General features: G+C 34.8%; 1 protein-coding gene and 1 pseudogene across 1 annotated transcript; both read right to left on the bottom strand.

The window, feature by feature from the left end:
• Positions 1 to 278: 278 nt before the first annotated feature.
• On the bottom strand, positions 279 to 3,155 carry LOC140814051 (uncharacterized; annotated as a pseudogene).
• Positions 3,156 to 6,447: 3,292 nt separating this feature from the next.
• Positions 6,448 to 14,491, bottom strand: LOC140814247 (uncharacterized). Its single transcript, XM_073173165.1, has 10 exons — positions 14,310 to 14,491; positions 14,130 to 14,210; positions 13,966 to 13,993; positions 11,086 to 11,168; positions 10,252 to 10,284; positions 9,492 to 9,570; positions 9,343 to 9,395; positions 8,385 to 8,445; positions 6,874 to 6,956; positions 6,448 to 6,785 (listed from the first exon to the last, which is right to left on the bottom strand). Exons 1-10 carry the CDS (start codon positions 14,328 to 14,330, stop codon positions 6,696 to 6,698), a joined length of 612 nt encoding a protein of 203 aa, XP_073029266.1. The 5' UTR covers positions 14,331 to 14,491; the 3' UTR covers positions 6,448 to 6,695.
• Positions 14,492 to 16,269: the final 1,778 nt, after the last annotated feature.

The raw sequence follows: 16,269 nt of genomic DNA on the forward strand, positions 1-16,269 counted from the left end.
ATCGTCTTCCTATCTTTCCAAGCATCTGCATCCCTATCAATATATACAGTGAACAGATTAAAGCATAGAGTAGAAAGATAAATATAAATATCAGATAATTTAAATAGAACCACCCTTGAAACATCAAGAACCAGTGTGTACCCAACTACCACACTTTTATACAATAGTCAACACCATTTTTTACATCCACAAATTTGGGACCTTGTGAGAAAGTCACTAAAATTGGTAACAGAGTTGCTTTGAATTCAAAAGAAACTCTTAGTGTTGGCAAAATGAAATATCTTTTAAGATTAATTTATCAATTTAGTGAGAATGATTAACATTGAACTTAGTTATTGCTCATACCAAGAAATTGTAACAACCAAATTCTCAGTAGTCGCAGCAAATGGTTCAGAATACAAGACTGCATAAATATTCATAGAATAAATTTCCTGCACAGAAAAACCAAAATTTTTAACATTCAAGTTGTTATCACGACCATAAAATGAGATGAGAACATGAAAGACCTTTCTTAAGCAGTTCATACACTGTTATACAAAATAAATGGGGAAAAAACTGTAAATGTGTGAAGTATCCATCATATGCACATGAAACATTACTTAGCCTATTCATTGTATGTGTCCACACGAAGCTCATTGATGTAATTGTCATGTTCACTGTTCACCACTCTGGCTGTGAGTTAAATGAATAAACCAGTAAACACACATTCAAACAACTTGATTGGGGCAAAGTGTAAAGTAGAAAATGGATAGATAGAAGAAAAAAAGTAAAGAAGAATGTACCAGAATGATGGAAGGAGGAGCTCAGTATTCACGTATCAGGTTGAACTACTTCAGATGATAAAAAGAAACATTACCCCATAGTGTGGCCAAAGACTAACTGATTCTAAGAGCTACTACGAGGAAAGATAGTGCTTCCGGCAAACCTCATTGTTGAAAGCCTTTTCTTTGGGAACTCCCAATTATTTAACCAAGATTACGATCAAACCAAATCATTGTAAAGGTGCCCATCTATGTCGGGAATGAATCCCTTTTCCACCATTTCCTCCTTGATAATATCATAGGTTGTCCGATTAGGAACCAATCCTTTCTCCAACATCTCATTAAGAAGTTTATTTGCTTCTTCCAGCTTGCCATTCCGACAGTAATCCGTGATCAACACATTATATGTCACAACATTTGGTCGCTTTCCTTCTTTTTCCATTCTTTTCATCATAGTCAACGCTGCTCTGCGGTTTCCTTGGCGGCAATAACCATCCACCAAAGCATTATATGTTACATGAGCGGGGTTCAACCCCTTTTGAGACATCTCATCAAGAAGCCTAACTCCATTCCTTGTTTGTCCTATCTTGCACATTGCATTTATTCTTATGTTGTAGGTGACTATATCAGCTTTCAAGCCAGTTTTTCTCCATTTCGAACAGAAGCTTATTTGCTTCTTCAATATTCCCTCCACTAAAATAACCACCAATTAAGCTATTGTAGGTTGAAACATTAGGAGACACCATTCTCTCTAACATCATATTGAATATAGATGACGTTTCTTTCACTTTACCAGCTTTGCAGTAGGCATCAATCAGAGTATTATATGTCAGTACATTGACTACAATCCCTTTCTTCAAGATGTCATCAAAGAATTCTCTAGTTTCCATCAACATTTGTTTTTTAGCAAAGCCATTAATTATTGCATTATAAGTTGCAATATTCGGCTCCAAACCTGATTTTACCATGTCTTCTTTCAACGTCATTGCCTCATCAATTTTCCCACCGACGCATAATCCATTAATCAGTGTATTAAATGTTATCACACTTGGCTTCAAACCTTGTTCTTTCAATTCCTTAAACAGTTTAATACCTGAAACCACATTACCATCCTTGCAAAACCCATCAATGAGAATGTTATAAGTGACCACATTGGGAAGGACCCTACTCTCCATCATCTCCTTAAACAGCATATTGGCTTTATACAATTTCCCCATCCCACCCCTCTTACAGTACCCATCAATCAAGGTATTATAAGTGACCACGTTTGGTACTACCTGCCGAACCTTCATATCCTCCACCGTGTTCCGCGCTTTGTTCAACTTACCCGCCTTGCACAACCCATTGATCACTGTGTTAAATGTAATCAGATTCAACTCAATCCTTCTCCTGATCATCTCCTTGTACACAAACTCCAAGCTCCCTATTCTACATTCCTTGACCAAAATACCTAGCAATGAGTTACACGAAAGCACCGAAAACTTAAACCCATAATCACCCGCCCTCTTAAAAGACTCCAAGGCCAAATCAAGCTTCGTGTTGTTCACATAAGATGACATCAATATATCAAAAATGATGTGGTTAGCACATAAATTATCACTAAAAGTTGAAAGGGCGTGACAAAATGAAGAAATCGGGGGAGCTTTTTCGTGTTTCACAAATTTATGCAATAAAGCTCGAATCTTTGGATACTTTCCCTCATTTGCTAGAGAAACAAAGTGCTTGACGCAGTTTTCAAGAGAAATGGCCTGGAAATTATACTGCGATATACAAATGCAAACAGCATTGTTAGTATAGAAAAGAAACTAAATGCAGCAACATGCCTTCACAAACTACAAAAGAAGCACGGAACGAAAACGCTGAGAACTAAAAATCCATATACTTTCACCAGCAAACCTTCCAATGGTCAAATTTCCTATACAGCATGAATTTACCTTTTTTTCTTGCATTTATGCCCATTCACACATTGGCTAAATTCAAAATTAACCCCATAGAATCAAATTTCTTATCAATCACAAAGAAAAACTAAGTAAAAACACTCGTGTATTATCCAGAACCCGATTTCTACTTATGAAATGACACAAAGCTACATTTGGGGGACAAAAAACACTTACAATTAGGTACTCATCGGATTTAATTTCAACATCAGATGAAGAGTTAGGCCCCATTGAATCTCCATCCGAGTTCCGCTCAGCCTCCGGGTTGAGACCATCGAAGGAGAAAAACCTCCGGAAACTTTGAGGTACAGTCCTAATTTGATCTTGTAGATTTTTTATCAATGGAAGCGATGGCCTGCGGCGGTGGAAGGGGATGCCGAAGGCAATCAACATGGGTAAAACTCATCGACCCTCATCGATCAGCCATGGATGAGTAATGACTTGCGAAGCTTTGTGCGAGCTTAAGGTGTGATAAGTCTATTTTACAATTTTTTATTTAGGTCCTTCGAAAAAAAATAATATTTTTTATGATATTTTTTTATTTTTTTTATGATAAAAGTATTATTTTTTATTGTGAATATAAGTAAAGGTTGATCTGTCTTATTGATACAGATTTGTGAGACTGTCTCACAAGATAGCTAACCTTACTTAAAAAAAATTAAACAGATGCTAAATCTTTTATAATTTTTTAAAAGTAAAAAACTTGTGTGAGACGGTCTCACGGGTCGTATGTGTGAGACGGGTCTATTATTTGGATCATCCATGAAAAATTATTATTTTTTGTGCTAAGAATATTACTTTTTATTGTGAATATTGATAAGTTTGACCCGTCTCAAATATTAAGATCTGTGAGACGATCAATCAATCCTTTTTTAAAAATAGTGTTAACTTCATTATTTTAGATGGCAAAAACTTGTGTGAAACTGTTTCATGGGTCGTATTTGTGAGACGGATCTCTTATTTGGGTCACCCATGAAAAAATATTACTTTTTATGCCAGGAGTATTATTTTTTATTGTGAATATAAGTAGGGTTGACACGTCTCACAGATTATAACCCGTGAGACGGTCTCAGATGAGATCCACTCATTTTAGATATACGTATTTTTAATAAGTGTTTTTTAATAATTTCAACAATTTATAATTCATATTTTATATATTTGAATATATAAAAATTGTTTTTAAAATTATATTTTACGGTTAATAATTTTTATAATGCCACACTCATTAAAAAAAAAATTAAAAAACAAACTTGACTAAAATATATAGACAAAAACTTGTGTCAAACGGTTTTACGGGTCGTATCCGTGAGACGGATCTCCTATTTGGGTCATCAATGAAAAAATATTATTTTTTATGTTAATAGTATTACTTTTTATTGTGAATATGTGTAGGGTTGACCCGTTTCACAGATTAGAATCCGTGAGACGGTCTCACATGAGACCCACTCAAATATAAAACACTAAAAATAGTGTAATTTATTTTCATTTGTATTGATTAGATTTTGAATTATAACAAATGATTAGATTTTGAATTATAAGTCAAAATAAATAAAATTTTATTTTCTAAACAACAAAAGAGATTATGGATTAACCAATATTTACCGTTCAACCTTTTAATAGAAATATTAGTAATATTTTAAAAATAATTTGATTATTAAAAATTATTTCATTTCATTCATTTTTCATTTCGTCGATACCAATAATTTGAATGGAATAGAACTACCATTTCTTTCTTATTTTTATTTCATTCCGAAGTTGATTTTATTTATACCTTATTTCAATTCAATGTATCAATCATGACGTAAGTTTTTTTTCACTTAAAAAATACTAAAAAAACATTCAAAAATACTTGTCCAAACAGTGCCGAGAAAATTATAGAGTTAACTTACATGAGGAGGATTTGAAACAAATAAAATGTTTCATAATACTTTATTTATCTGATATAAATAAATTCATTGCACATGTTTTTATTTTTATAATAATAGGTGATTCTAAGAAGCAATGAAATAACAAATCAATAGTTACAATTAATATTTTTTTTGAGCAAATAGTTATAATCAGTGTTCTAAAAAGTACGCTTAACCTTGAAGCTCGACAAAAACGTCCCACTTCGGAGAAAAACGGGAAAAAACTGTCAAACTGTAGTTGATCGAATTAAGCGTAATTAAGACGTTTAATTAAGTGTTTTTAGCACAATTAATCGCATCTATTTATTTTTTAATTTTTTAATTTTGAAGGTATGTTTTTTTATTTTAAAATAATAAATTAGATTTATAATTTAGATGATTATTTTTAATTTTAATTATGATTAACCATGTCTGACAATGATTTAACAAATATTTAGTAATTTTTAACGTAGTTTAGTTGCAAAAACAAATAAAGATTGTAATTTTGAGATTTTTATGTTTTTATAAATATGAAAATTAATTTATCAGATTTAAATTTATCATATTTATGTATTATTTTATCTATTTATTGATTTGAGATAATTATAATTACACTAAAGATAAAAACGTTTTTCACGCTTAACCCGTGCTAATCTCACTTAAGCTTGAAAAGTTTGGAACGACGCTTCACGTTTTTTTATAACCTTGGTTATAATTAATATTGAGAGAGCAAAAACACAGCTATATGCTCCAAATGACTCTCGCTGCTTGCAGGTTTTGGGAAGGGAAAAGCAAATAATAAAATTTTCAAAGGTGTTCATCTTCATTTTTGTCCAAGGAGGCAGAAAGAAAGCTCAAGATAAAGCCGTCGAGGTCACCTTCGAGCACCGACTCAGGATCCGCAACCTCAAACTCTGTTCTATGATCCTTCCCCATTCGATAAGGCTGCCAAAAGCGTATGTGTGATTAGTCCAATTCATTCGTGATGTTGAAATTTATGCTAAATTACAATACCGAGTGCTTATGGGTGAAGATGCATACATGGCGTACTGTTTCTGATATTGAAATGATTATTCTCGTCTTGCTGACAACTTTTCTCGAGCCTAACTTCTTTTGACGTTTTTGTTCAGTCTGGCTCTTCAGCTATACTGATCATTCAGTTCGGCCCGTCTGCTAGACTGGTCGTTCAGTTTAGCTCATCTGCTAAATTGAACCTGCTAAATTGGGTCATTCAGTTTTGCTCGTATGCTCAATTGGTCGTTCAATTTGGCTCATTTGTTAAACTGAACCAGCTAAATTGGTCAGCCAGTTTTGCTCTTTTGTTCAATTGAACCAAACTGACGAGGTCTGTTGAAATCAACCTCAGAACTTGTATCTTCTTGTTATTTATTAGCATCTTACATTTCAATTCAGATTTTGACTTTTAAATATGATTTGTATATCATTGTCTTAGCTTCGTAACACATACTAAATTATTTCATTTAGATAATCGAACTGATCAAGCTGACCAAAATACCGCAATTTCTAATCACTAACTGATTGTTTTTCGTGCAATCAGTTTGGTCTTGTAATTATTAGTTCACCTAGATAAAGTCCGATTTAGCCCAACTGTCGTAAATACGTCCCAATTTGGGTTTTATGTTCAATAGTTTTGATGGTTTATCATTTGAATTACTGAGTTAATGGAATATAATCAAAACATGGAAACTTGTCAGATTTTTTTTCAGCAAATTTAAATGAGATCACTTGAGAACTATGACCAAACAGTTGGCCCAACAGGAATGAAAATGCCAAAATCTAAACTAAAATTAAAAGTATTTTGAGATTAGAAATTAAAAGTTTGAATTTTTTTAAAAATAAAAATAGCTTGCAATAACGTGCGCCATTGATTCAAATCTCCCTGAGAGGAGTGAAAAAGTAAAAACAAAAAGGAAAGGAGAATTATTAGAAGAATAAGACTACAATAACGCACCATTAAAGGGTAAGGAAAGCCCATTACAGTTACTTTGTTCGAAGACGATGCAGTAGAAACTCTGCACAAAGATGCTAGAAAGCCCGCAAAGAGAGATCAATTTATGACAGTAATCCTCATACAACAAATAACTCCAAAGTCACTTTTTCGACGACCCGAAGCCCCCAAATCCCATCATAGCTGCGATATCAGGGTCTATCTCAGGTTCCTCCTCTACTCCTTTGTCTTTCTGAATAAGGGATTTTGATAAACAAATAGTGATTATAATAGGGTGGATAATCATACCAGAAGTAACAAGAGTGAGACTGAGCACCAACCTTTTTCTCTTTCTTTTTCTCTCTTTTTAGGCGCTTTCTTTCATCCTCATCTTGCTGTTGTTTCAGGATTCTCTCATCAAAATCTGAAATGAGAACAGTCAAGAGTGTACTATAAAAGTCAGGCACAGCAAACACAAGCACAAGCAACTGTCAACTGTGTGTGACAGGAAAAGTCACATACATGTTCAACCACGAAAATGGTCTTGAAAATCGGCCATAAATACTATGAAGCCTATATGTATCAGAATGATCCTAAATACACACCACACTCATCCAATACAGGTCGACACAAATATCAATGCGATAACAAAAATATAACACCATTGGCTAACGGAAAATTAAAGACAATACCAAAGGCATTCAACTCAAACCTTCTTATCAGGACGGAGGTGCTATTTCCTTGATTTTCACACACATTCTAGGTATAAAGGGCCCATTGGCAAAAAGAGAATCAATACCTCAATATGATGTGTGAATATTGATAACAATGTTAAAGAGATTTATATTACTTCCATACAAGAATCGTCAATTGAATTGTTTTGTTGCCTGATTTGTGGGGTCGCAATTGCTGAAATTAGAATATTTGGGAACTCATATCAAGCCCATAAAGAAGATGCAATTCCGATAATGAAAGAAATGGACTGAATCATCTATCTGCTTCACGGAACTTCGTACATGATGACCTCACACTTTTCAATTGATACTGGCAACATAGATGTCGCAAATAGGACACCCCTACAACTTTTCCCAAGTTGACTGATTTTTTTATAAAGGATCTCTAAAAGATGCAATGCACTTACATACATATTTCAACTATCAGATAATATGGCAGTGGCATACATATCTTCACATTGTGGGGTCAAAATGGAAAATACGAAACCAAGCCCAGTCACATAACACGTAATCCATGTGATGAAATATCAGATGATGGGTGCTGATCTTTCACAAAAATTTCAGCCGTAGCACGAATGTATAAACATATTTTACCAAAATACCCCTCGCCAAATACGAAGAGACCAAACCTTATGAGTACAGCATAGGTTTTCATTCTAATTATCAGATATACATTGTTGGAAGGTTATATCAACCAGAGTACAAGATAATTCAAGGTTATATCAGCCAGAGTACAAGATAACATGAATTATCAGTAATCTACCCCACAAACCAAACATCATACTAAGAACAGTCTTTAATCGTTATCAACTCAAAATTATCACTGAATTTATCTATCACATAATCCAATCACCTCAACCAATAGTGTTCCAAGAGCGAAAAAATATTAATTATCCAAAGGGATATGTATATTCTAAATCGGTTCGGTCGACCCTACCCTTGTGGGCAGTCCAACGGCTCAGATTTTTCCGAGTCAATTTTTTTTTTCCACATGGAGGTGGGCCCAAATCACTCATGTGGAGTGATCCGGGCCGTTCATTGCCCGTGCAGGCGCTGAAACAAACCTTCTAAATCTGGGACATATTATACTAATTGAACCCTTTCATTCTAAGTCTTACCCTGCTCTGAAAACACTCCAGTATCTTTCCGCTTTTTGAGAACTTCAAACCGCTCCTGGACCTGTTTACCAAGGAATATTAAAACATATACGGTCAGTCGCACAAGAAATATAGTTATAAGACAATTATTATGTGATAGGTTCAGAATTTCCATTTTCGGGCATGGAATAGACACTGTGCCGGTAACTGGCTCATTTAAGAAGCATGGGAAAAAAGATTTCAAGATACTCATGTCTTGAACTTCTGCAGAATGCAGGGATCAAAACATGAACATTTGTTTTAACCATCAGCGCTAGAAAAGGTCCTTTGTTTCAACATATTGCAGCACACCTTGTAGTCCATCACGATGCATTTCAATTGATGATAAATCAGGTTAAAAATATCATATATAAAAGCAACAACAAAAAGGCAATTATTGAAATTGTCGACCACAATAAATCGTTCAAACACTCTTTATTACCCCCCAAAAAATTTATTGCATGGGCTACTTGTAGAACTATTACAGTTCTCTAATTACATATCTATCCATGAATAAAACAGTTCAAATATGAGATTGGGGTAATGTAGTTAACTTAAAAGTTCCACGGAAGGGGGTCGATCCTACCCTCCAGAAACAAAAAGAGTTGAGAAACAACCTAACACTCTTCCTATTAAAACCATAGAGTCTTCATGCCTTGACTGTTCTACAAACGGCCATATGAACAAACAAACAAAAGTGTGATTTGTCTCAGAATGCACGTAGACCATTATAATGCAGTATCTACACCATTTTGTCACTGAAAGTATAGCATGTTGGTATTTGAAAAATGGGGTTCAAGTTACACGGTCTTGATCATCACTCATAAATTGGCTCAAATTGACAACACATAGGTTAAAAGCAATAGCGCAGAACATCGAAATCATTTAATGGATAACCTAGAAAAAGCATCAATAGATAAAAAAAATTCAAGGCTCCTACTTGCTCTAAAGTCGCTCTTTCAGCCCGCATAGACATACCCAATGCTCGTTGATCTAAGAAAAAGAATACAAAAATATGTCAGTAATCATAAATCACAGCAGATGAAGTCTAAAAACACAAATCTTATCGTAAATTAGAAGAAGGCATACGCTTCTTTCCATTTATATGATCCAAGTAGTTTGCAGAATCTTTTACTACACATTCACAAACTGAGCAAAAGTATCCCGCCTGAAAGAAAAATGATTAAGTTATGGGGTAAAACAAAAATTAAACTGAAGAGCACGGAAAATTTAAGTCTACATCAAAATTTTTCAGAAGATTGAATCAACAAACTGGGGCAAACAAATTTACAAATATCAAGAAGCAGATTGCTAAAAATAAGATTTCATTACATAAACATTTAGATGAACGTAAAAAAAAATCAATTATCAATCTTATCGGAAAATTTCACAGTTTCTTTATGATAAATGAGGACTAAAAGAAATAATCAATTTGCATGCAAATGAATTAATCAATTCAACGATAGAATTGAATATGAAAAGATGCTAGCACTCCCAAAAAAATTGAACATGAAAAACTTTTCAGCCCCAAAAAATTTGTCGTGTGAAATGCTTTCATTTCGTGAAGATGACTCGTTCATGAGTCACATGATTCAAAACATTAAGTTGTTAAAAATTTACAGAGGGTCCTAATCCCATGGGAATCCATTCAGTAAATTTCAAGTCGTGTCCCAACACAATCTCGAGAGCTGGAGTCCTTTCTCATTAGATATAAAAGAAGCCAGCATCCATTCAACATTCATTTTAAGTTGCATCACTTTCACATAAACTAGGGAAAATCTGAATGACTTTTACCAGAAAAGACAATACTAACAAAACAATCACAATAAGAGAAATTATGAATAGCTACCTGTTGACTTAGAGGTGCAATGGGCGTCACAACCTGCAAAAACATAAACAACACCGTACATCAAAATATATATCTACTTGCGCATGCTAATATATTGTGCTATTTTCCAATGAAAACTAGGGAAAACCACAAGAAAAGGAGAGAGCGGACTTCAAATATAGGGAAATCAAACTCCATCAAATTAAACTTTCATAACTTTTAACCATAACATGTGTATTCTTCTCCAATAAGATAACGTTAATCAGAAATGGAGAAAGAAGAACAATAATATAATAATATCAGTAGTAGTATAAAAGAGTAAAGAAAAATGTGTGATTCCTACGCCTGTTACAGTCAAGCGCACTTCAATCCTGACATTGCCTATTCTTTTACATCACTTCAAATGTATCAACCCCAAAGAAACGTGAGATTAGAGTGGAGAAGAAAAGTGAACACTTGAAATGACAGTATAATCATTTAATGAATGGAGACAATTGTTTGTTCAGTTGTCGTAATAGATACTACGGCGTCATTATGGATCCGTTAATAGGGGTTCTGTATGATTTATTTATTCCGAAAAATAAAGAAAAAACTTTTGCTTTAGGCATGCCAATATTGTGACAGGCAAACAATAAGAAATAAGAACTTTAGGCATTCAAAAATATTCTCCATCTATGTTTTACTATCAGCCACATGATGAACAAAAGTGCCACTGATTTTCAGGAACCAACATTTACAAATCTCACATCCAAAAGTATGCGCACCCCTTATTAGTTATGCATCAGGGAAACAACTGAATCTTGATTCTGACATTAAGAAGAGTAAGAATCTCAAAATACAGAAGTTAACGCTAACCTGGGTCTTTCCCAGGCGTGATTCAAGGTTCACTTCATAATCCCTGTGCTTCAAAGGTTTCCGCTGGACTATGGGGCCCCGTGCTGCGTGAAAGCAACAATCAATCCAAAATATCAAATTTTAGAACAACATACTAACCCTATATATTAACCAGTTTTGTTATTAACACAACAAAGCATGATTGCCCAATAGAAATTGACCAACATACTAACCCAATATATTAACCAGTTTTGTTATTAACACAACAAAGAATGATTGCCCAATAGAAATTGACTTAAGATCAAAACCCATGGATCAACAAATTAGAGAAGGGACCGCAAGAGGGATGTTTGAGCAGCAGCAAGCCCGTCAAAATACTCACGCCCAAGAACATTAAACTGGGAGGATATGCTTCGAGAATCAGGCGAGCACCTGTGTGGACTGAAGATGACATTGTGGGAACACAACCACGTGGTTCAACCTCAACAAAATAACCACCTTATGCAGTCGTGTTTTCTGTTTTCATTTCCTTTTTTGCCAGTAATTTTGGAGATACAAATTGTAAAAGAACACAGGTTTGAGGCATTGAGAAAGATATTGAGTTAAATTTTTCCTTGGAGTTTGACACGTACTCGAGTGTGCGCATCATTAATATCACTGGTGCTCTCGTTGATCCTTCATCATGAGGAACGAAGATGTTGCTGAGGCGATGAGGCAACTCGAGACAAACTTTAAGCTACACACTGATGCTCGGTTAGCGACTTACACCACCATGTTGGAGCAGTTTATGTCTTCCATGGGCCTCTGTTTTAGGCAGCTGAATCAGAAATTACCAGATTCCTCTGAAAACAAGCTCAACTTGCCACGGGATTTCAATTCTGAGATGGAGACCAATCGCAAGGTAACTATGCTCCACCATGAACTTGCTAATTACATGAAGGGATTAAAATGGAAATACCAAGGTTGAACGGTGAGGAGGTGCACAATTGGATTTACAAAGTTGAGAAATACTTCTCTCTACATTCCATTCCCCCTTATGTACGTTTGCAAGTCGTGGCCTTCATTCTGGAAGGGAGGCAGCAACTTGGTATCAATGGATGGATCGGAATAGGGCTTAGTTGATTGGGGCAGATTTCTAGAGGAAATAAGAGAGCGATTTGGATCCTCTATCTATGATGATCCTTTGACAGAATTACGAAAATGGTGCAAACAGGAAGTGTTGCACAATTTCGAGCAGAGTTTGAAGGCTTAACGAATAGAATTATCGGAGTTCCCAAGCCATTGTTCATCAATTTTTTTATTTGGGGCCTCAAACCTGAAATCCGCAGAGACTTATTGATCTAGTCGCCGAGAAGCCTTGTGGAAGCGATGGTTAAAGCACAGCTATTTGAAGAAAGGAACGACGATCTTAGAGGCGTGATGAGAAAGATACAATGCATAATGGTTCGATGACGCCGATACACGGAAAGCGGTAGCAGGCAGCAGCAGGGGCTGCCATACACGGGGAAAGGTCATTGCATTCAGCAACCCAACCCAACAATACTCCACCTAAGCCTCAGCAACAATTAAATTTCCTATTAAGAGATTGTCCCCTACAGAGATTCAGAAAAGGCGTGACAAGGGGCTTTGTTTCAGTTGTGAGGAGAAGTATAACGTCAATCAACGCTGTGAGAATCGGGTGATGGTCCTCTTGGGAGCTGAAGTGGATGAACCATGTGAAGGGCTGCAGTTCTATAAAGATAAGAAGAAAATTATAGAAAGTGAGGAAGAAGTTGTGGTCAGCTTGCACGCTCTAGCAAGCGCCTGAAATCATCAAATCTTCCACATTACAGCAACTTACCAGCAGGTTCCAATTGAGGTCCTAATTGATACCAGTAGTCAAAACAATTTCATTCAAGGAGGTTGAAGTTGGGACTTCCATGCTCAATAACCAAGCAATTTCGGGTATATACGGGAAGTGGGCAATACCTCTGGTGTGATAAAAAAAATGTTTGAAGGTTCTATTAGTTCTGCAGGGACTTGGATTTTTCATTGATTTGTATGTTCTACCTATTTGGGGGGTGGAAGTGGTACTGGGAATGCAATGGCTCCACACTCTAGGGCCTTGTTTGCATGACCATGGAGCCTTAACAATGGAATTCTCGTGGCATGGCCGACAAAAATGCATGACGGGTAACAAAATACTGAAGCCTGAGCCAATCTCTTACACTCAATTATGTGCCTTATTGAACGAGAAGCCTATCAGTATTTGTAAACCTCAAGTGGGGTTCTGGCAGGGGCACATAAAAAAGAGTTTGTCCCAGGGATAGAGTTGGACAATTCTTTAGAACAGATTCCAGAACACAGGGAGCATAATTTGGTGCCAGGGTCGAACAACCCTCCAGAAGACATAACAAGCAAAAACTTCCATGAATTTTGCTCCATTTACTCACAGCTGCACCTTGAGGGCAAGGTATATTTCGAAGATGGGAGGAGTGACAGCCCAATAGAAATTGACTTGAGGCCAAAACTCATGGAGCAACAAACTAGAGAAGGGGCCGCGAGAGGGATGTTTGAGCAGCAGCAAGCCCATTAAGAAATACTCGAGCCTTAAACCGGGATGAGAAGCTTCGAGAATTAGGCGAGCACCTGCGTGGACTGAAGATGACGTCATGGGAACAAAACCACGTGGTTCAACCTCAACAAAATAACCACCTCACGTTTTCTGTTTTCATTTCTTCTTTTGCAACTAATTTAGGAGATACAAATTGTAGCAGAACACAAGTTTGAGGCATTGAGAAATATATTGAGTTGAATTTTTCCTTAGAGTTTGGCACAGACTCAGACTCGAAATGTGCATATCATTCATACCAAAGCTTGAATAAAAAAACATCCAAATAACCACGAAAACCAAACTCTTACATTTTGACTTTGCCTTGCCCTGAGCCTCCTGCACGGAAGAACATGAATAAGCAAATCACCATAATCAAGTGGAGGGAGCATATCAAAATCAAGTGGAGTACAAAATAAGAAACATATAAAAAAAGCGCAATATTAATTGTGTTTATGTCAATTAACAGAGAAACCTTGTCTTCACGCTCACGAGCTCGTTGTAGATACTCCTCTCTATCGAATTTTTTCCTAAAAGTGTTGTCAACTCCAGCAGCCTACACGTAAAGTACCAACCCATCAGCTCAAAAATATCACATGAATTGATAAATTAAGCATAATTGGCGAGCATGGATATACAAGAGCCTGGGACTCACGACATTGCCGGATTGAGCCATTATGAAGTTCAGAACTTGTATTTACACAGAATTACCCGTGAATTGAAATCGAATGTAACTATGAACAGAATCAAATTAGGGCACATAATCGATGGGATGCAATTGGGGATGAATCATGAGACAGACAGACACTAGTTTATTGATTGAATTTTCATGATAATACTTGGGGGGAAAACAGGGGCTTTTCTGTAAATTCCAATTGACCCCTATATATTTTTACAATTGAGAAAATAATTTTGTATTCATTTTTATAAAAATGAATTATTAAGAAATACTTCAAATAATAATTAGAAAATCAAAATAATTTTCAAAAAACAATACATTTCATTTTATTTTAAGAAACCAAAATTCAAATTTCATCGGATTCACATTTATATGGAAATTATCCTTTTATTTGTAATATATTTATAAGAAATGAAATAAATATATGAATTTTTATTAATTGATTTATATATATTAGTCAAATAGGGTCAGCTTTAAAATTTTAACTAAATTATCTATTTTTTCTCATATAAAAAATGATAAATTTGAATCGTAATACTACTATTAATCATATTGTATTTCAACCATATTTAAACAATTTTAAATAATACATAAAAATTTGTTTTGTTATAATTTATAAACCATTTTTCATGTCAATGATAATTTTTTATAAATTTTTCATGAGATTCAACCATTTTTTTTAAATACTTATTTTGTCGAGATCATTCTCATTTGAATAATAAGTAAAATTGCAATTTTGGTAATGTATATTTATTTATTTATAATTTAAATCTTTTATGTTATTAAATTTCAGTTTTTATCATGTATTTTATGTTTCTTGGAAAATTTATTTATTTTATTGAATTTATTTATAATTTAAATCTTTTATGTTATTAAATTTCAGTTTTTATCATGTATTTTCTGTTTCTTGGAAAATTTATTTATTTTATTGAGAGTGATGGTGTTGCACCACACACGTCAGCTTTACATCATGCTGCAACAATGTCTCGCCAGTGTCACGTTAGAAAATTAATCAAAATTGTTACACACACAAAAAAAACAGAATAAGACTGAAATTTAAAAATATAGAAGATTAAAATCGGAAATAGACAAATCTACATAACCAAAAATATCATTTCCATAAATATTGTTCCACAAAAAAAAACATATATGAAAAATTCAAAAATAAAATATTTAAATAATTCATGTTTAAATGGATTAAACGTGCATGAGTATTCAGATGAGTGATCTTCTAGAAAATTCTCATGCGTCAAGCTGCCGAAGTTGTGCCATTTGATTTGGTTGACTAGGTTGGCTGTAAAAGAGTTATGTTAGATCTTAACGGATAATATTTTCTCTGATGGAGACAGAAACGACGGTAGGGAAATGGTAAGACTGACTTATAAGGATATGAGACAACATCAGCAGATAGACAAACATCTACCTAAACTCATGGGCCTAACAGCGCGGCTCATTAGCATCCAAATAGATGCACTCTACATTTTCACGAGTATAAGAAAATAGAGTTGAGTCTTAACTAACACTTATAGCTTTTGACCTAGTGGTAAGTGTTTGATCTTAACAATTGTTATATGATGTGCGTCATTTTTTTGTGTTTTATTATGTCATTTCGAATCACATTCATGCATATTTCGTTTAGGTTGCGTCTATATTTAGTTGTTTTGTTATTTGTTATGCATAATGTTTGTTTTTCATGTGTTTGAGTTGAATTGTATGAAATGTCATCAAGAAAAATGGATTTAGATGCCAAAGTCGAGAAAGACAAGCTAGGGCGGATTAATATGTCTGTCCCAACGAGCACATGCAGAAATAGACCCGAAATTCGAGCCAAATGCGCTGGGGCGGGTGAATATGACCGCCCTAGCTCGCACAAGAAGAAAAACAAAGATGATTTGAGAGCACAGTGCGCTAGGGTGAGCATTTCCATTCGTCCTAG

The sequence above is a fragment of the Primulina eburnea genome, chromosome 15 (genome assembly GCF_022965805.1).
Source record: "Primulina eburnea isolate SZY01 chromosome 15, ASM2296580v1, whole genome shotgun sequence".
Classification (NCBI taxonomy): domain Eukaryota; kingdom Viridiplantae; phylum Streptophyta; class Magnoliopsida; order Lamiales; family Gesneriaceae; genus Primulina; species Primulina eburnea.